The sequence below is a fragment of the Artemia sp. Qi Xiang Cuo genome, chromosome 3, assembly GCF_049724085.1.
Source record: "Artemia sp. Qi Xiang Cuo chromosome 3, ASM4972408v1, whole genome shotgun sequence".
In the NCBI taxonomy this organism is placed as follows: Eukaryota; Metazoa; Arthropoda; class Branchiopoda; order Anostraca; family Artemiidae; genus Artemia; species Artemia sp. Qi Xiang Cuo.
In genome coordinates, this window is record NC_142796.1 from 71079640 (window position 1) to 71102229 (window position 22590).

The 22590-nt window shown below is 33.7% G+C and overlaps 1 protein-coding gene across 1 annotated transcript in view; it reads left to right on the forward strand.

The window, feature by feature from the left end:
• The window catches only part of gw (trinucleotide repeat containing adaptor protein gawky), an 85350-nt gene that overhangs the window by 57326 nt on the left and 5434 nt on the right, over window positions 1-22590 (forward strand). The window contains exons 15-20 of the mRNA XM_089086542.1: window positions 2467-2597; window positions 6331-6508; window positions 8695-8920; window positions 12005-12228; window positions 13288-13407; window positions 17420-17693. Coding sequence (XP_088942668.1) covers window positions 2467-2597; window positions 6331-6508; window positions 8695-8920; window positions 12005-12228; window positions 13288-13407; window positions 17420-17693 — 1153 coding nt within the window. The remainder of the gene's footprint in view (window positions 1-2466; window positions 2598-6330; window positions 6509-8694; window positions 8921-12004; window positions 12229-13287; window positions 13408-17419; window positions 17694-22590) is intronic.

Here is a 22590-nt window from a genome sequence, read left to right on the forward strand (position 1 = left end):
ATGAATATGCAAAAAGGTCTGCCGAATAGAATAACATAGAAATTTAACCCTGGGATCATAATTGTAGGCCCATTTTGTTGTCAAACTACCCAGTTTTTAATCCTCTGATAAAAGCCATTGCTTTTGAATTGCTCACGTTATAGTTCTGATAGATATTTTAGAAAGATATTTATTGCTATAAATTGCCTCTTAGAGCCATGGCAAAATAAAAAGAAGAAAAAAACGCTCTACGGAAATAAACATTTCAACAATAACAATTCCATAACATAATAAAACAGCAATAACAATGACAAAAGACGTTACTTTTTTTGCTTTTTAATAGTTTACATTATTGTTCTCGGGCTGAAATAGAATTTCCCCCAACATTGGTTACAACCTGCGATTATGACGTCATTCATCAATCTTGTACATTGAAATACAGTTATTCGTAAAAAATTTATTCTTTTTTAAAAATTATTTTTATTGATTACGAAAGTTTTTTTTAAAGAAATCAATTTCCTCTCAAATGAGCCATTAAACAACTCTATATGATGTTCCAGTGCCCCACTAGCTGTGGAGGAAGACAAAGAAAAAAAGACGCCGTATATGCAGAATATCGTTGTTCAAGCAAATTTTCTTGTTTTTCAAGCCAATAGATTCTTCTCGTTGTTCAAGCCAAGGGGAGCTCGGCAAGACAAAAAATGGGGTTGCATTGACTTTGACTTTGAAATTATCGTTTTTATGTTGATCCGATTAGAATTTCAGGTCATGAGGACATCAACTGAAGTTCCATAATCGAGAGAACCTCAGCTAGAAAGAAAGCTGATAGTGCTGATGCTTGACATACTAATTTTTTGTATAACAAACCAGAACTTTGCTCAAAATGTATTTATTTAAACAAACAAGTAAATTAAACAAAATACAAGAGGATAAGATTCTTATAACTAAGTTTTTCTTATACAAACTTATGCTTTCTTTATACAAAAATATGTTTTTCTTTATACAAAAATATGCACAATTCTGAATAGTTATAGAAAAATACGGGTTTTTTGCAAAAAACTGATTCTACTGTAAACACTTTTTTAATTACAAAAGGCACTAGATGTAACAATTTCCTTTAAAATGAGCCATTAAACAGCCCTCTATGATTTTCCAGTGCCCAGCTAGCTGAGGAGGGAAAAAAAAGAGGGGGGGGGGGATGCCATCGATGCAGAATATCGTTTTTTCACCCACTTTTTGTTTTTCAAGCCAATAAATTTTCCTCGTTCTTCAAGCCAAGGGACAGTTAGTTTCCTACATAGGAGTATTGGACAAGGCCGTTCTAACCTTCTTTTTTGATCTGACTCTAGTTTTTGGAGTTATGGGCTATTTAATTTTATTACTATGGGATCAATCTCAAAGATCACTTTTTACACCATAGGCTGGTATATCTTTATATTAGTGATGTGACAGTGGATTGGAATCCGGAAAGCTGGAGTCTTTCTATAGATCGGAATGACACTCTGAATCTCTTTTGATAGCAAAATTTTACCGATTTTTGAAACTTCTACTGCGTGACTCAACTTTTCGAAAAAATACTTTTTTTATATCGAAATTTTGGTATTTTTTACTTTTTGAAACTAGGTATTCAAATTTGCGTGCTGCGGTACTACTTAGTTAGCCGTTTCTTACGAAACAAGTTTATTGAATAGTTGGAGTGATTGCTATAGCTTTAGAATAATTATTTTTGTCTGTTTTCTTTCTCTTTCTTAGTTCAATTCCTCCATACTCGTGATAGAATTCGTGTCCTTGAGTGACGAAATACGTTAAAGTAAAACAGTTGAATCTATAAGCATTGAAATAGCCATGTCTGGTTAAAATACCTAGAATGTTTCTGGAAAATATGGATAATTTTCTTTTCCAATTTTGTCACATATATTCTTGTTTACCATATGCTAGGGTCACCTGAGTCAACCCACTTTTTGATGGAGTCTCTTGGAATTTCGGTGAGTTCCAGTGTTTGAAGTCACTGGTTTAAGCTGGGAGTGGGGTCAATTGGGGGAAGGGGGATATGCCCCTTCACATTTTGAAAAATATCTTTTGGGGGGTATTTTGATTGGTGCCTTATTTTATTTTCATTGAAAAATTAAAAAAACGACAAATCCCCCCCATCCTAGATTTTGACAAATTTATCTTGCCCTCTCCTTTCCCTCCTTCAATTTTCTGGAATTAACGCCACTGTGAGCTCGGCTGTTGGAACTACACTTTTACTTTAAGCCAAGTAATTTTGAATAATGGCTGATAGAGAGAATTTCAGTCAGTTCTGTCTACTTCGCTGTAAATGTCGTGAAAATTGTTAGTTTCCAATACTGTTAAACTATCCTATAATTACCTACAAATTTATAAAGCTTCGTACTTAGGGATATTTTTCGATGTAATAATGCATTTGTCTTTACATTTAGTGTTCTCATCAGGATTGAATACTTTACGGCTCTTTTTATTTTTAAGGGTCATTCAAGTCAGTCTCGACTGGGCACCTGGAAGCTCCCTTCGTTAGACAGCAAGGATTCAGATTATGCAATGGATTTTATGCGCGCTCCAGGCTCTGCAGGGGCTGGAAAATTCAATTCTCCCTCTGAGTAAGTGCTTTACTTGATTTTTTGGATTATGGTAATAGGCATTATTAAGTCTGTTCATGTTAAAAGTTGATAATATCCTTCAATTTCAGTTTTTAGAAGGATAATGGAAGGCTTAACACTCAAATCACTTAAGTCTACCCTTTACTTTTTTATCTAGATTTTATCCTCAAAGCACTGGATTGTCTCTTAACTTGGCATGTTTATAAAGATATTTAAAAAGGACTGATACCAAAAAACGGCAAAGAGCGTGTTAGGTATGAAATAGTAAACAACTTGCCGAATACAATTTGAATAGGTCTACCTCAAAGTGAATTTTAAACAGATTCTCAGAACTCATTGTTTAACAGCACATGAACATTCCTAGATTGTTTTTTTCATCATATCTTCAGCACTTGAAGGCCGGTTGTTATCTTCTTTTTGGATTTTATCCCGTTGTTTGTTTTTTGGTTGCAGTCAATTTGACATCTAAACGGCTCAAATGTGCTAACAATTGAGACTAGATTTTAATAGTTTTTGTGTGACATTAAAAAAGAATAAATTAGTGAGAGCCAAGGCCATATTCAGGGGAGGAGTTAGGGGCTTTGCGCCCCCCCTCCGAATTGTTTGGCTCTTAAAACATAATAAAATTGCATATGAACACCTTTTTGATGTGTTTTAAAGGCCCCCCCCCCCCGAACAAAAGTAATCAATATAGCCAGCTTATTTAAATAAATTGAGAGCTTAGCCATGATACTGAGCTGAGCGATACTCAGTTAATGGGTTAAATAAGCAAGCTTGACTGTATTTGGACATATATACCACAGATGCCGTGCCTGAAGGTCATAAGCATACCTGCACAGAAGGGGGTGGGGATGCAAGGGCCTTCTTCTTCCTAAGGTTTATCAAAAGGGCAAACACATTGGAAAATTTTCTGATACCCAATTTGTTTTCTGTTAATTTTTATGTCTTTTTGTGCAATATATAATCTTTTGACTGTAATAGAATATTGGAATGTATTAAATGTGTCACAAAGTCGAAAAACTAGAGGTAATTCCTTTTCAAAATTAAGTTTGGTGAATATGGTGCTTTTAAATTTTTCTAATATTGCTTTATAAAATTCCTTACCCTGCTTTGCCAAGCAAATAGCACGTTGTTTGAAGGAGCCATTTGTCATTTAATTCCTCCGGTCGTACATGTTGTAATTTTGTGCTACAAACAAAGGTGCAAATACGCAGTTTTAATTAGCTGTCAAGGTTCTCTCCCTTTTCTTTTCTCTTTTTTCCCTTGAGAGGGGGAAAAATATTCTTTTCCTTTTGAAGTGATACCATCTAAGAGCATTTTTTGTGTATGTTCTAACCTTTCCCCCGGCCTATCCTAAAATTTTATTTTTTTTTTGAATTTCTGGAATTTTGTAATTCAAATATAACAAAAAGAATTATGTATATATTTTTTTTAATGGTAACACAATTAAGAAAAATGAATTTGGTTCTGACTGACTGTAAATAATATTTAAATAGTGCTGCGTGGGTCTGGGTCTCAGGCTGGGTCTGAAAACTTGAGCTTGCTCTATGGCTAGTTTTCCATTATACTTGTCTAAAAAGTATGTCGAAAATGGAGAAAGGTTTCCGAACAAAGATAGGCTATGAGACATTACCATTGTAATGACTGCTTTGTGACATCTTTGGCTTGATTTGATAAAATCCTTCTCTATAATTGGTTGCTCTTCCATAACTTGACTGAATAAGAATTCGTCTACGTAGTTGATTTGTCTCCATAATCATAGAATGATATTATTTTAATAAATAATAAATATTAGCGAATAAAATATGGTCACTGTAGTAACTGAGGACCTTAGCTGAGATGTATTTACATGACACCCAGCTACTGGGCATAATATTAAGGGGACTCGATAGCTTTAAGTATCACCATGTCTCCATTATAAGCTTTTTTAGTTAGTGTGGTCCAACTATTTAGGATTGATTAGGCGGGCTTGCCATAATCTGTAGAGTTCAGATAAGAGATCCAAATAAACGATAGAAAACTAAAAGCCGACATCTACTTTCCCGGAAATCTTAGAAAACCATTTAAGTTCTCCAGTTTTCTTTTCGGAGATAAGAGCTATCAAACAGCCCGTGGTAACGAACTGTATAGTAAGAGCGACTCTTCTCAATAGCAACCGAAACTTTAAAAACCCGAATTTTGATACCAATAGATACACCAAAAGAATAGGATTTTTACGCTGATTTTAAATATATAAGTTTCATCAAGTTTAATGTTACCTGTCAAAAGTCACGAGCCTGAGAAAATTTGCCTTATTTTCGAAAAAAGGAGGGAAACAATCCTTAAAAGTCATAGAATCTTAACGAAAATCACAGCATCAGATTCAGAGTATCAGAAAACCTTACTGTAGAGGTTTCAAGCTCCTATCTGCAAAAATATGGAATTTGGTATTTTTGCCAGACGAAAGATCACAGATGCGTGTTTATTTTATTTTTTTTTTTATTTTTTTTTTCTTCAGGGGTGATCGTATCGTCCCAGTGGTCCTAGAATGTCGTGAGAGGGCTCATTCGAACGGAAATTAAAAGTTCTAGTGCCTTTTTTAATCAAAAAATTTTTAAATACAATCACTTTTTATAAAAAAAATCTGTATTTTTGATGTCTTTTCATATTGCAGTCTTTTCAAAGATATTTGGTTTTTGAAGCAATCAAACAGTTCGTGATAACGAACGTGGTAAATATTTTAAATTTTTAAGCTTCGTTAATTTTAGTCTTACCCATCAAAATTTACGAGCCTGAGAAAATCAAAAGAATCACCCGGCTAAAAATAAGGGGGATAAAAGTTCTAGAGCTTTTTTTAATAAAAAAAAAAATAAAAAAAAATCTCTATACAAAAACTGCATTTTTGATGTCTTTTCATACTTCATCTTTTCATACTGCATCTTTTCAAAGATATTTGATTCGTGAAGCAAGTCCGATTTCTTACACTGATTGTCTACTAATAACCATTTATGATGTAATAAGTGACATGACGTAATATCTAACACCGATTGTGTACTCATAACCATATATGACGTCATGAGTGACGTGACGTAAAAATTGAAAAAAAATCAGTTCATTTTATTTTATTTTTCAGTTCAGATAAGATGAAACGTTATTAGAAAATGTGATTTTTTTTCGATTGAATAAAGCAGAATTCTCTTTTTGAAATTCAGGAAAGAGCAGTCCCTAAAAATATTCCAACATACCTGCTTGGAAAACATTAAAAATCATCTAAAAGAAAGTATCATCTGAGAAATTTGGCATGTTTGGGAGTTCCCTATTGTGTTAATCGCCTTGATTGAAAGCCTTACAGAAACAGGATGCATAATCTTTATACTCTATGGTACATTACATAGACTGTGCTTTTAGCCTTTTCTTAAGTTTTCGAACTATTGACACGATTAAGATCCCCTATTAATTGTTACCTAAGTTGTTTTGGGAGCTGCCTGTGGTGCTGGCTCATAAAATGATTTTAATGCGTCGAATCCCCTTTATGTTACTATGTTAAAGAATAGCAATGCTGTTGTACTAAGGGCCTAAACTTTCAAGTAAAGCAAATTGAAAGCTGTCTTGTTAATCAATGGGGTTGAATGGGCCAAAATTAATAACGTTGACTTGGTGTTACCCTTTTGGATATATAGACGTGTGTGAATATTGCTGTGGAAGTAGGCGAGAATAATTTGGACTGAAATGTAAAAGTATATATAATTTCTAGCACATGGTCGACGATGTCTCGTAATACTTCCGAGAGTGGATGGCCTGACTCGACATCATCTGAAGTTGGTACTGCCAGTGACTCGGGTAAAGATACATGGTCTTCAGTTCCAAATCAGCAGGCGTATTCCTCAATTTCTGATCTTGTGCCTGAATTTGAACCTGGAAAACCATGGAAGGTAAGTAATTAATTGTTGACTATTTAGAATGTAATAATTCCGTGTTAGTTTGAGCTTAAAAAAACATTATTGCTTTAACCTGAAACTATTTGCAGGTTCTAAAAAGCTGTAATAGTATGGGCCAAGTCAAATTTATTTTCGGAACAAGTCATTTCCTAAAAGTCTTAACTTCTGAACCTTTTCATTTTCAATTTTGCTGAAATCTTTCTGACGGGTTATTTATACCTAGCAACACCGCATAACCTTAAAATAGAAATAGGAAATATAACTATTTATCATGAATAAAAAAGGAAGTATAATCCTAAAAAAATGGAATATAGGGGGAGGGGCTGAAATTCATTTCCTATAGAAATGATTATTATATTCATTATCATTTCATTACTATTATATTCATTACTTATATTATTATTATATTACTATTATTCATTACTATTATTCATTACTATTATATTATTATATTCATTACTCTTTAATGATGACAAAGTTTTATAGGAAGAATTTTTTACTATTTTACGGTGATATTACTTCAATAAAACTCGCCGATCAAATCCAGTTCCCTGCTTTATTTCCCAGTCATGAAGGCTCGTGGGGGGGGGGGGCTATGCTCTACTCAGTTTGCTTGTTTCTTTTTAACATTTTTCATTTAAAGTTGCGTACCACTGTCTTATATAAAAAAAATTCCCTATTGTTCTACTTATTGTTTATGATGGAAAGGCAGTGTGGTCGTCGCTATTTACTTTTTAACATTATGAAATTGAACTTTATGAAATTTTTACTTTATGAAGCATTTTAGCGTCAATCTTATGACAACTTTTAATTTCATGAAACTTTTAACTTTGTGAAATTTTTACTTTAAGAAAAATTCTAACATTATGAAATTGGAAAAAATGTACTAATAACCTTAGCGCTGAGGAATGGCAATTATGGTTGCAGCGGTTGTTGCAACTTAGTAAATAGGAAACCACAGCCCATAGTGGTCTATATTTAAAAAGCGGTGTTTAGGTATCTCTAGTGACACAAAACCCACGCCTTACTAATAAGAATGTTTCTTCAAGAGCCGAAAATTCATTCATTCATCCAGAGCCTTAACTTGCTATGCCTTAGCTTACACCTTTCTTAAAATTTTTAAAAAACTTCAGCAAAAGAGGTATGTTTTTAGTAACCAAAAAGTCATTAAACAGTTCTCGTAGTTCAGACCTTTGGCTTGACATTTGAATGGCATAAGTGAAAAAGAATCTTACATCAAGCTCTGGTCTCTTTCTTCCTCTTTTTGTCTTTCTCTTTATTGTCATACATCAAACGTATTTTGCAAAGTTCAAAAAACTCAGAGTTCAAAAAAATTTGTTCTTAAAGTATAAAAAAGCTTTAGATATTATCCTGAAGATATATTTTGTCAATATTGGTGAAAATCAATAGGAGAGTGGAAAAACTTAGTGTTTGTTGTGAACTTTATATAAGATTTTTCTTCTGTAATCGAGTTTTTTCAATTTCTTAGCTAGCTTTTTAAGTCTGATCTCATGCATAAATGTATACACAGGGATATCCCCTAAGATCTGTCTCTTAGAACTGCTCTTCGAATGTTTTGAGAAACGTATGTCAGCGTACTCCCACTAGTCCCAAGTATTTGGACTAAAAATGAAACCTTAGCATGTGCCAGGTTCCTCCATTGCTTGTTAGAACCTTTTGATCCATCTTCCTATCCCCCTAGAAAAAGTCCAAAGTGATCGTACCTGTGGCCTTATATTCCATGCTGTTTTGTATAAAAGTGTTGACCACAAGTTTCAATGATTCTGGGAGGAGGGGGAGTTTGTTTCGATTATTTAAACCAGAAAAAGTGATAAAACTCCCAATGTGTAGCTGGTAGTTAATAATGCTTCGTTTTCACATACACAACTTTTGTTTGGTAATATATGAGCTAAGCGCACAAACAAGTGTGTTTTTGCTGAAGTTGGTTGGCCTTACATTCAGAAAAGTAGATACTAAATGTAAAAAAGTAGTCAGTAGCTTTTTAGCTACTAGAGAGCTTTTAGCTCATTTGCGCCAAAAGTGAGCTGGACGCATATAAGTATGGTAAGTGTTTCAAATATGCTGAAAATAGTTTTAAAGATACTTCTTGTTGTGACTGTTGGTCTGTTGTGACTGGTCTGTTCTTGGCAATAAAAGGTCTTTTATTTATTTATTTCTAGGGTCACCCTATTAAATCTGTTGACGATGACCCAACCCTAACTCCTGGTCAATTCGCCCTTTCCTCCTTAAAAGATTCGGATATATTCCAAAGTGGGAAACAGTCACCTAGCCAACAGCCTTCCGTAACTGGCGATTTCACGCCGCTCACAAGTTTGTCTTCAAATGCTTGGAGTTTTAGTACTACGACTTCTACGTCAACCACACCTGCTTTTGGAGGAGGACTTGGTGAGTTTTCTATATTTAGAAAGATTTTCGCCATGGCGTTTCAGTGTGTGATTTTTAATTAAAGGAAAAAAAATTATTTGTTATTGACAATACGGAACAGATATCTGAAATTAAACGCAAATTCTGTCATTTTTCCAAAAGCTAGCCTCAGTTTTCGGACATATCTTTTTAAATGTGAGCAGTTGTACTTTCGCTTGCTTTTAAATGGTTCTAATTTGTGATCCTGACTTAAAATAAGAGACAAATACCTTGGTTGGAATAAAAAGCGAGTTCTGTAGACCACTCTAAGTCTAAGTCGTTGTCAAAGATACGTTGCCAATGTATGGAATGACCAGTGTTTCTCACATTTTCTTGGCCAGCATAGTATGGGTCAAAGATTCAATAATTTAGAGCTTGTGCTTGATTCAGCCTTTATAAATGACCACGCACTTCGTGGGTATCTGTTTCCTCATAGAGATGTGTACAAATACTCTTAGACGTCGCCAGATGGGTTGACCAGGAACCGCATTGATCACTGTTTTATAAGCAGAAAATGATGATCGGACATACAATGTATTCGGGCATTCGGGCCTACAGAGGTGCAGACGCATCATATAAAATTATTATAGTAAAATTTGTGTCTAAAGTTGAAAATATATGCAACCAAAAGACAGTCTCCATCCTATTTTGGACATCGAGAAGCTTCATGGCAGGACCGTAAAATAAGCTTTTAAAATAAAGCTATGCAACAGATTTAGTCCTATCCGTGCCAGAGGAAACTGAATTTGAAGTTGTACGAGAAGTTATAAAGTACTGTTAGTACGAAACTGCTGAACCAACCTTGAGCAACCCTTGGAACATCTCCTTAAAGACCATCTCCCATCAGTCAGATTTGGACAATGGCTAAAGTACTTTCGGACCGAAAATGCACCAATCTAGTTAAGATATTCAAAAAGAAGACACTACCCTGCCATGCAACTAACGTGGTATAATTGCACTGGCAGTACTTGTGAAGATGCTCTGTCTTATTACCCTCCAGAGGATCTCAGCATAACTTTATCAATGCCTCAGAGAGGAACAGTATGGCTTCTGGCTGAACCACTCATGTGCAGATTTTATATTCATATATTCACGCTTAGGCTTATAACTGAAGAAAGCAGAGATTGGTGTTTGAAAACAAATGAACTTTATAGACATTGCGAAGGCCTTCGACTCCGAAGACGGTGAAAGTTTATGGAAGATTTTTATCCATTATGGAATCCCTGAGATTTAATAGTTCAACTTTCCCTTCAATATTCCCTGAAATTTTCACCTTTATACCCTTAGCCTTAGTAGTAGTAGTTGAATTAGCATCAGTAGTAACAGTAGCAGCAGTAGTATTAGTATACACATATTGCCTTTTTGTCTTTTCAACGTCCCCCTCATCATTTTCAGCAAGTTTTAACTTAATATAAATAGCTGTTCCTAAGATATTGCTGATGCGCCTGATTGACAACTACTATGTACATAGTGTGTTTTAATTTAGTTCAACTTCCCCCTCAACATTTCGTCAAATTTTCACCTTAATGTCTCCAGCTTTAGTAGTAGTCGCAATAGAAGTAGTAGTTGTAGTAAGTGTTCCCGATAACAAATATTATATATAAACAGTGAGCAAATTGTACAGCTTACATCCCTTGCCTCAAGGGTTGTGGGGGGGGGGCTATTGTCCTCAGAGGCATAATTATTGGACCTTTCAACTATGCCGAAGAAGATGGCTATTTCAAAATTTTGATCGGATGTCTTTGGGGAGAAAGGTGCGCGGACGGGGGCTGGTTGCCCTCCATGCACTTTTGACTCTTAAAAAGGGCACTAGAACCTTCAATTTGCAATCAAATAAGCCCCTTCTGAAGTTTCTTCAACAACTTTCATATCAAGTTCCTTGAAAAAAAAAAAAAAAAACACCTTGTGCCAACTTTGTTCTTTACTTAAGCAGCGGTATTGCGCTGACTATAATAATTTTATTGAATGAAATATTTTTGTATGTTGGGTGCTGTACTATTTTAGTTTCATCGATACTTGTTGTTACTCTGTTGTTTCTTTCTTATTTAAGTCTTATTATATTTTTTATTCGTTTTCTTATTCTGTATGTTTGATATTTGTTCTTATGGCTGTTTTGCTCTTGGTCTTTATAGTCTAGGTTTTGTCTGTTTTCCATTGATTCCTGGCAATCAAATAAAGTAGCCTGAAAATACTAAAAAAGGGGTATTCTTCAGTGAAAACAGCAAAACGAAAGGTTTTTTTCGAAACCTAGGGAGGTTTCCCGATGTGAAGCCGAAATATTCGGACTTGGATCATAATTTGTACAATAAGTTCTTCTTTTTTTTGTGCATGCCTCACTTTGTTACTAAAATTTTTACCCGTTTTTTAATATTTTCATTTTATTCTAATTATGATTTGAACGGTAGGGTGGTCCACGAATAAATATCTAAGAATAACAAAAATGGTAATTTTATTAAACGGAATATTTTCGTGCGCGAGGCGTTGTACTATTCTAGTTTGATTTGATTTCTATTAGTCATGAGCTATTCTGCTTTTGTTTATTTGCTTTCTGTTTACCAGATAATGTATAGAAAATAATTGTTTCTTTTGTTTGGATTCCTCTTCTATAATTTAAATTGTCTGACTCTGTTTATATTAGTTCTATTTTATTTATATTCTTTTTAAGATTCCACTATTTGATTTTATTCAATTGGATTCTTCAGTTTTATTCTTTTTTTTCAAAGTTTGTTTGTCAATTTGTTGCTTGTCAATAATTAGTGATAGTGTTTGTATGAATATTCGAGTTCTCCAGGGGCTACATTTAGGCCCTAGAGATCATTGATCAGTCCTTTTTTTTCAAAGTTTGTTTGTTTGTCAATTTGTTGCTTGTCAATAATTAGTGATAGTATTTGTATGAATATTCCAGTTCTCCAAGGACTAAATTTAGGCCCTAGGGATCATTGATCAGTCCCAGGAGTTGTGTTTTATTTGTGTGCTTATATTGAATAAAGTCAAAGTTCATTCAATTCTATTGTTCTAGATTCATCTGCTACTTAATATTGCTTCAAATAAATGTTCCAATTTTAGGTAAATTCGGTGGAAACGGCGGAACCAAATCAACCTGGGCTGATACAACACCTTCTTCTGCTGATCTTTGGAATGCTGGTAGTGTTAAGGGGGGAGTATCTCGTGGCCCACCTCCAGGAATAAAAGGATCTCAAAGCTGGGGCACTGGTCAGTCTCGCTCAGGTGGTTCTAATTGGGGTGGAAATGGATCTCCATGGCTATTACTTCGCAATCTTACTCCTCAGGTATTATATTATATTCATATATATAATTACATATTACAATTATTTAATTATATAAATATATAATTATATTTCACTTTTGATTAAGGAGCGAAATTTTTAGGGCTATTATATCATAATTAAAATATATAATTATATATTGCTCCTTACTCCTCAGGAATAAAATATATTTAATGTAAATTTGAAAATTGCAAAAAAAAAAACGAACTCCTAGCTACCGTAATGTATCAGATTTTTACGACTTTCAGCGCTCGACAAAACTCTTCTTAAGAAAAACCCGAGGCATCTCATGTTGGCCTCACATGTGGTGTCTAAACGTCTTTTGGAAGAAAACTGAATATTTCCTTTAGAGCAAAATTTCTAGGACTACTCGTATGGAACCTGTGTGGGAAGCTAATTAATGATATTTTGTGGTTAATTGCAAAAGGAATAAGATATATGGGAGGTTTTATTTTATTGGAGTTTTGCGAAGGATAAATGTACTGGTGATGTAGGATTTCTTGTGCACTTTTTACGTCCGGAGACTCGGTGAAGCGAAGGATCTTAAATTTACGTACCTCTCAGAAAAGAGATTCGTCTCTATTAGGCTTCTATTTAACTTCTTTTTAGTTTTGTCTTCTGTAAACTCCAATCAGTATTTAAAGATATTTATAATGAGGATCTAACTTTGTTTTTGGTTTTTGTAAACTTTTTCAAGAACTTTTGTCTGTTAGAGAAGAAAATAAAAATGATCGTCTTTGAAAAAAGTCAAGATGTCTGTTGTCGTCTTTCTCTCTCTCTCTCTCTCTCTCTCTCTCTCTCTCTCTCTCTCTCTCTCTCTCTCTCTCTCTCTCTCTCTCTCTCTCTCTCTCTCTCTCTCTCTCTCTCTCTCTCTCTCTCTCTCTCTCTCTCTCTCTCTCTCTCTCTCTCTCTCTCTCTCTCTCTCTCTCTCTCTCTCTCTCTCTCTCTCTCTCTCTCTCTCTCTCTCTCTCTCTCCTTTTTTCTTACTTCGTCCACACTACTTCAAAATGACAATGAATTTCAGAAAATTCTATCTATATTTATAAATTATCTTGTTTCTAGATTGATGGTTCGACTTTGAAAACTCTTTGTCTTCAGCACGGCCCCCTCCAAAACTTTCATTTGTACTTGAATCATGGGATTGCTCTAGTCCGCTACTCAAGTGGAGACGAAGCAGCTAAGGTAAGGCATCTTACCGAATGATTTTCTGCTCTTTAGAATACTGCACAATAACGGTGTTCAGACACCAAAAGTTGAACTCCAATTTATACCAGAGAATGATCCAAAGCTGGGTTTTAAGATCTGATTCAACACTCATCTTTTTTAAAACAGTATTATAAAAGATAATATAAATAACATAAAAATATCAAAATCACAATATATAACTTCAAAATCACTATATATGTATATCACTATATATGGATATCACTATATATGCATCAAAATAAATTGCGCTGTATTGACACGTTGGCTTTTTAGTAGCTAGCGGGGAGCTTTTTTTTTACTTGTACTAGACTACCAGATTTCAGGTTTGACAAGTTCAGAGAAATTAGAAACCCTGAAGTCAGTCTACTATGATCTATCGTATTTTCGTTTATCTGAAGGAACGGAATCGATTAGCTGGGTCGTAAATTTACACTTGAGGTGACCCCCCCCCCACCCTTGATGTAAGTACAAAGAATCCCCTAATTCCCCTCTAAAGGTTGGGCCTGCCTTCAATTATGGTATATACTACAGATTGGTAAATTGTGGCTGGCGAGTCGCATGTGGCTCTTCCTCAGAATGAAGAAATAAAAAACAAATTAATTCGTTCCGCACTAAGAAACTGAGTGAATCTGAACCCAGAAAATTCACGGCTAAGTTAGAAACACACATGCCGTGTACCCGCAAACTATAGATGTCATTTACAAAATTTAAATATCTCTGTGTTTTTTTTTGGAGACATACTCAAGAAAATAATAACAATTCATGTTTTTGATCTTTAATTTTATGTTTGCTCTAGTATCGAGAGATCATTGAAGTTCGGCTTCCAGTTTTGGGAAACAGAACATTTCCTACCTTCATTCTACACACAGAAATGGGCATGTAAACATGTCCTTTTTTTTCTTTTTTCTTTTTACCAAGCCAAGTTAAGCGTAAGTGAGTTGACTCATTCTTTTTTCTCAACAGATGATTTTGCTTCTTATTTGAGAAAAGTTGGAGAAGGAGAGCAGGGGCGTCCTGAGGGGGGGGGGGGGGCGTCCCCCCCCCTCCCGGCCTTCGGTAAAATTTTTGCCGAAGGCGAAAATTTCAGAAGAAATGATTTCTGCAGAAAATTAGGCATAAATCAGGTAGCGATTCGGTAAAATTTTCAAAGATTGTCGCCCCAATAAAATAAGCCTCAGGACGCCCCTGAAGGAGAGACACGCTAGCCGTCTCTAATTACATTATCTAAATGCTCCATAGTACTTACTAAATGTTCCATAGTACTTACTAGATGGTCCTTATCTTATCAAAAACAACTTATTGGAATAGGAAATAAAATTACTTGTAAAAGCGTACTTTTTCGCGCAATTTATCTTAAGGATAAAATTGTTTAAAAAAAGGAAAAAAATATAAATAATATTCAAATAAAAATTTTTTTTACAGCATTTTCTTCTTAAAAAAATCATGTTTGTTTGGTGTTGGGGGTGACTAAAAGAATTTTATTCAGGGGGGGGGGGGGTTACCTGCATTCTTAAGACCAATTTAAGTTGGAGAAATATTTTCTAGTTTTTTTTTAGAAATAGTCTTTTTAACTGCAGTTTTAAGACCGATTTACGATTCGGGGATTTTTTAGTAGGGAGGGGTAGCACCTCTCGCCCCTAGATTCGCTCCTATCCAACATGCTCTGTTGCTAATAATTAATTTTTTTAACGCAATTTTTCTGAAGGAATATTTCTGATAAAAGGTTTTGATGAAAAAAGATTATATTTACTTCGTGAAACTAATGAATTGGCTTGATTCATGTTACTCGTCTATGTTTCCAACTAACACCTGAACATTAACTGAACGGGCCCTAATACAACAACAAAGAAAGGATTTGGTGCGAGTTCTCATACAACTAACGGTACATCAAGGCTAGTACAACAAACCAAATAAACATAGAAATTCGAAACCACGCTTTCAGAGATCTTTGTGCTTAAGACAAATTCTGACAAAAATTAGCAAATCAAATAGGCACACGGACAAATACAATCTTATTCCTTTGTATAATGACACGTTTAAAAAAAAAGATGTTCTGATCAAATCCCTGTCCATGGAAAAACGTTAATATCTGACGTTGTTATTTAAGTAAAGAGTTTTGCTACTCAGTTAGTTGCTGGAGTTTTTTTCCATTCAATATTCCATTTTTTTAAATTCCTTGGCCGTGAGGTTTATTCCCTTGTGCAGTTTTTGTATATTCTTTTGTGGCTCTGTGACTGTTTTAACATATTATATAAAGAAATATATAAATATTAATATATAACGAAATATATGATGTATAACATATATACATATATATATACATATATATATATAACATACATACATATAATGTATATATATATTAATACATAACGAGATATATAATATACAGCCAAAGACAAGAATTTTGTTATCATTCGGTAGTTAAGATTTATTTAAAAAATTAAAAATCACATAAAAAAATTTTTATTTAAGATTTATTTACGATTAATTTATTTATTTATATATTGAAAACTTTGTGTGCGCGGTCTTTTAGATTGAAAATGCGGTACTTCTATGATAAACCCTCTACCTAATATTGTTCTAATATGTTTCTCTGACGCTCAATCCTAATGAAATATACCAAAGTACGATAAAAATATAATACTCTAGAAACAAATTTGGCTTTATATTGGCACATTGAGGAGGGGGGGGGCGGGTAATTTATAGTGGATCTGCATGCCTAATGTATTAGGTACAATTTTTCTGCATATTATGTAATAAGAATTATTTTCTAACTTCACACTGTCCAAACACTTTACCCTCCCCCTTCCCCATAATGTGCAAACATATAGCCCAAGTTAAAGATTTTCCATCTATTCTGTCACTACTCTTTGTTTTGTCTCACGCTAAGCTGAAAGAAACTAACGAAAAAAAAAATAGTTCTATAATGCGTCAATGAATGAACAACTTGAGCGGTAGGGGGTTTATTATAGAAGTAAGGAAAATGCTTTGAGTATTAGTTGAAAAATGATGGGAAAAGAGACAGCTTTTCTGTTTTTTAAATAAGTTTAGATCCTTTTCCAAGAGAAATGAAATTGCTAACCTGACAAAGTTGTGGCTATCCAGATGAATGGAAATGGATTTGAGATTAATGGATCCAATAATGCAAGTATGTTGTCCTTTTTCAGGTATGTTATAGCACCATCTCTTAAAATAAAAAGAATCGATTCTGTGAAAGTATGATTGAAGTGGGTTTGGGATCATCGAGACCTCATAAAATGTTGGTATGGTCAAAGAATGAATATAGATCTGACTTGTAATCTTGGATTTGAATCCTTGTCTTTCTTACTCTCCTTTTCTCTTCCCTACGAGCTCTCTCTCTCCTTTCCTCCTTCTCTCTCCCTTTCCCTCTTGCCCTTCCTCTCTTTTTTCTTTCTCTCTCTTCTCTGTTTTCTTTTCTCCTCCTCCCCTGTCTCTATTTGTAAAACCTTGTTCAAATAGGTACATGAAAGCTAAACTATCTTCAGTGGATTTTTGTCTTGTAAGATTCGAATTACTATAATTGACACCTGATTTCACTTCTAAAAGTTGATTATAAAAATGAAATAGAAATAATATCGGCAATAATAGTAAGATTGATTTGTTCTCGCCTAGTACTTTGTTTTATAAAATGTACTACTTTGCACAAAGCCTCCAAGAGGGGTTAGACTTTTCCTAGGCTGAAAAATTTCTTTTGGTTGACCAACATCAGCCAAGCAGTTCGTGGCAGCGGCTAATGGCCCAGGATATTTTCAGGTTTATTGTGCTGTATTTTGTTAAATCTTACTTTAGACTTTCATTAGATTTCTTTTATTTTCCTTCTGTATTTAATATTATCTTTATATTTAATATTATTGTGTTTTATTTTATATTCAATTCGTTGTTTTCGTTATCGCTATTATTTTATTTATACTCAATTCGTTATTTATTTTATCATTATTTCATATTCAAAACTGTCTTATTTTAGGCCCAATGTGCCTTGAATTCATGTGTTCTTGGAAACACGACAATTCTTGCTGAAGTTCCATCAGAAACCGATGTTCACGCTTGGCTTTCCCAGCTTGGAGGCGGGTCATCCAATAACCAATCACAATGGCAAGGAATGAGGGGCTCTACTCCAACATCCAAGCAGACTAACGATGGCTGGGGAGTGTGGGCAAATAGCTCAGGCGTGGCGTCAGCTAGTGGCTCTAGTGTGTGGTCGGCACCAAGTCTTGAACGAGAAGGTAATGGACAAGGAGGTAACTTCATCTGTCATCTTTGAAGTTTCCTATAATTGTCCTTTTTTTATCAAAAATATACTATAATATTGAAAAGATACAAAACTATTTTCTAATGCATATTTGAAATTCTTCTTCTTTTCTTTCTTTTATCCAGCGGTATTTGGTCCTCCTTTCTGCGCTTCCTCCTCTTTTTGTGTTCTCTTTTGTGTTCTTTTTGTGTTTTTGTGTAATAACTGGTGATATATCACGTAATGGATAGAATCAAACCGGTTTTTGTTTCCTTTTCGTACTCCTGAAAAAAAAAAATCAATCCTGTTTCTTTCTTCTTTTTTTTTTATCTAAGACTTTGCTTATTTGTAATCTAATTTGTCCCTATTTCTCTATTATTCCTTCACTTTACTACCTATCTATCTTAGCTCTTACTCGACGTTCCATAGCTTTCCACTTTTAAAATTCCTCACATACATAATTTTTTCTCTCCTAGTACATTTTATCTACCTTTCTCCTAAAACCCTTTTTTTTCATTCATACGATTCTCCATCCATTAATTTTCCATACAAAGATTTAAAAATTTTTATTCCAGCTACCCACGGCAGCGAAGGGCTCCTTCCATTCATTAGGCCTAGAACATATACAATTAAAATACAAATATACAATTCATATACGTTTCTGTAATTTAAAATATATTCACCTTTCTTATAACACTTTAAAACACTTTTCACTATATTTACATAAATAAAAAGAAAAAATTAAATATATAACACCATTTTTTTTTTTTAATACATCACATTTCAACACACTCTACTCTCGGCTGGGCCTTGCGTTGTTAGGTAGCTACAATAATCCTCAAAACAATTCCCAAAAATCAAATACTTCACAATCCAGGTGAATCGTATCCCCATCAACATATAAAATAAATTCCACTAGTATAAAATAAATTCCAAATAAACATTAAAAAAAATGACCAAATCTAAAATCTATAATTTAAAAATTCATAAAATCCTATACTATAACTATTGAGTTAGATTTAAATCTTACCTAATAAATAAACTTAAAAATACTGAACAAACCCTGAAGCTAACTATTATAATCTGAAAATTCTAATTAAACTCTAAAATCAAACACTTCATTAAAAGTTCGAAATATTTAACTTAAAATCTGCTCTTATTCCATATACCAAAATTAAAAACTCCATTTTCTAATCTTCTACCTAGATCCTATGATTGTCCTTTAATAAATACACTAAACAACATGAGTGACTTCTACATGTAAAGCGCATAAAAATACCTCTTAATGTGGCCTTTCACTGTGTTTTGCAATGGAATTATAGAAAATACGAAGAAAATAAGATTCTATAATTCAAATGCTCGTCTTTCAATCCGGGAGGCTAAGTTCTCTCTGAGAAATGAGCCTTATCCATGGAAAGCTCATAAAAATACTTTTTGATATGGCTTTTCACTGTGTTTTGCAATGAAATAATATAAAATACGAAGAAAATAAAATTCTATAATTGAAATGTGCCTTTGAAATCCAGTGCTAGTGTCGACAAAATAATATCATCAACGCCGTCTTTTTTTTCCTTTTTATTTTCAGAAAGTCTTATCAAACATTTGTTACTACACTAATTTTTCAAACTAAATTAAATACACCAATTTTGCCTTATTATTACACTGAAAAATGTCATGAACTGCCAAACGCTAGATGGTGTAAGTATTTTTTGTTTCTTGTCACTAGTGCCAGTTTTCACTCATAAATTACCCTAACTCTGAAATAAACAGTAGCTGCTAATGTTATATAGAAAATAATATATAGCACGGTGAGATTATGCTATAAAATATCGAGAATTTTTTTTATTAAGTAATATAAAAAATGGTCATTCGAGAATCGTATCCTTATGGTTTAGATTCTATGGACATTTTTGCTTCTCCAAAATATTTAAAATGCTAAAAATCATTCATTCATAGATAAGTAAAAAACACAAAATGCCACCCAAAAAGGCTCCACGACCTTTAAAATTATTTAAATACATTATTTAAGCGCTGTATTTGATAAAAAAAAAACGAAGAAAATACAGTATCTATCTTGCTAAGGTACTTTCGTGGAAATCATTCTAAATCAAACAGTTTGTGTAAACGGTCTGTAAGTAAGGAGCGACCCGGCTCAATAGTTAACGAAAGTCTAAAACATGGAATTTTGATACCAATAGATACATCAAAAGAATCAAATTTTTATGTTGATTTCAAATATATAAGTTTCATTAAGTCTAATGTAATACTCATCAAAATGTAATGAATCTAATACTCATCAAAAGTTATGAGCCTGAGAAAATTTGCCTTATTTTCGAAAAAGGGGGGAAACACCCCATAAAAGTCATAGAATCTTAATGTAAATCATATCATCAGTTTCAGCGTATCAGAGAACCGTACTGTAGAGGTTTCAAGCCCCTATCTGCAAAAACGTGGAATTTTGTATTATTTATTTTTTTCCGGAAGAAAGATCACGGATGTGTGTTTATTTGTTTTTTTCCCAGGGGTGATCATATCGACCCGGTGGTCCTAGAATATCGCATGTGGGCTCGTTCGAACGGAAATTAAAAGTTCTAGTGCCCTTTTTTAAGTGACCAAAATAATTGGAGGGCAACTAGGCCCCCTCCCACGCTCATTTTTCCCAAAGTCACCCGATCAAAAGTTTAAAGTGGCTATTTAGTTCAAGATTGTCGAAAAATCTAATAACTGTCTTTGAGGATGACTCAATCTTCCACAGTCCCCGAAGGAAGAGCTACAATTTAGGAACTTCACCCATTGTTTACATATAGTATAGGTTATTGGGAAGTGTGCAGTCGTTTACAGGGGGGATTTTGTCTGGTGGGAGGTGGAGGATCTTTTGATGGAGGAGTTTTTCATGAAGGGGGTGCCAGATTTTCCAGCATTATTTAAAAAACGATCAGAAATTAAATAAGAGAACATGTCTTATCAATTGAAAATAAGGAGCACAATTAAGATTCAAAGCGAACAAAAATTATTACGTATATGAGGGGGGGCACCCCCTCGTCAATACCTTGCTCTTTACGCTAAAGTTTTTGTACTTTCAAAGAGCTATTTATTCTAATTAAACGGACTTTGTGATTCAGGGGTCATTCTTAAAGAATTGGATTAAAATTCGAACTTTAGCGTAAAGATTGAGGTATCGACGAGGGGGTGAACCCCCTCATGGACGTAATAATTTCTGTTCGTTTCAAGTTTTAGTATTGCTCCTTACTTTCAGTTGAAAAAACTTTTTCTTATTTAATTCTTTATACAGGGATGAAGAGCGTTAAAATCGGACGTGCATTGCGAAGTTCTTGTAACTAGAACTAAATCTGAATTCTTTGAAGCTGGAATATTAGTAATATAGCGGAACTCTAGATTATCGGAACTTTATCCCTCTTCATACAGGGATGAAGATGGCTAAAATCGGACTTACATTCCGAAGTTCGTAACTGAAACTACAACTGGATTCTTCAAAGCTGAAACATTAATAATATAGTGAAATTCTAGATCATTGTGACTTTAGCCCTCTTCAAACAGGGATATTGTAACCCTTTTACCTTATAGGGTCTAAGGCCTCTTATTTGTTTGCCCTTACTCAGTAATTACCTAGTATAAGATACAAATTTTGACGAGAATTGTTGGTGCTAAATAAATCAAAAGTAATTGTATCTTCTATATTTTCAAGAGTTCATTTTCGGTCATCTATTTTGTATTGTATCTGATCGGAGATAGAGATTTCGCCATAAAAGCATTTAACTATAAGAAACTAAGGGCTTGCTTGCAATGTGTAAGACTTTCCTTTTTACTATTAGCTCAATGAATCTTATGATTTGTGTTCCCTGGGAAACATGGGATTTTGCTACAAGTCGGTTTAAAGATGTACACTCCAAAACTAAATTACCCATTAACTGACTTGGTGATTTTTCACATATTTCTGCAATCGTTTTGAATCATGCATTCAAATCAAATATGGAAGAGATAAAACAAATTTGTGCTGCAAAATACCTTGAAAAGACTAATTTTATCTCAAGTGAAATTAAATAGCGACTTTGCCTGAAATTATTATGTGTATGTGGTCTTCTGTCTCAAAATGCTATATAATTTTCGGGTTCACAACCATGGAAATCATCCAGTGCTATCACATAAGTGATCAAAATAAAAACTTATTTGGCACAGATATTATAAACTGACTGGTTTGAGCTGTTGTATTATTGCCTCGTGTATATAAATTTTTAGAGTTTGTACTAGAATTATGGCTGGATATGATTTAAAGAATGTAATACGCTTTGTCAAAAATTTTGGAGTTTCCATGCGATTTGTGGAAAGGTATCAACATCGGTATGCAGACTGAGATAGATTGGCTCTGACTAAGAAATTGACCGACTCGGAATCAGCATTGACGCCAAACTCTGATTCTGAGTAATATATATATATATATATATATATATATATATATATATATATATATATATATACATATATATATATATATAATTCGACGCAAACTTAATGAGAACCAAACCAAAGTGTATGCTGACAATGCTCTATGTGTGGGATTATTCTGCCATATAAAATATTGACCAACCCTGGTCAATCCAAGAGGAGGGGAACCAGCCTCCTCAATTTACGAAAAAAACTACATAATTTTTATTTGGAATTTTAAATAGTCTAAAATGTAAATTTAATTGCTCATGTGATTCTCTTAATATCAATTTTACCTTTAATTGAATTTTTACAGGTAGGTTCAGAGTGTCAGAAATGCCAATAGTTCTGCACAATTTTTTTTTTTTAAAAAATCGGTTTGTTGAAAAAAAAAATATGATTACATCTCTAAGTTGAGCTAAGTTGAACAGTAAGTTTTTCTCTGTAGTAATGTCATTAATAAT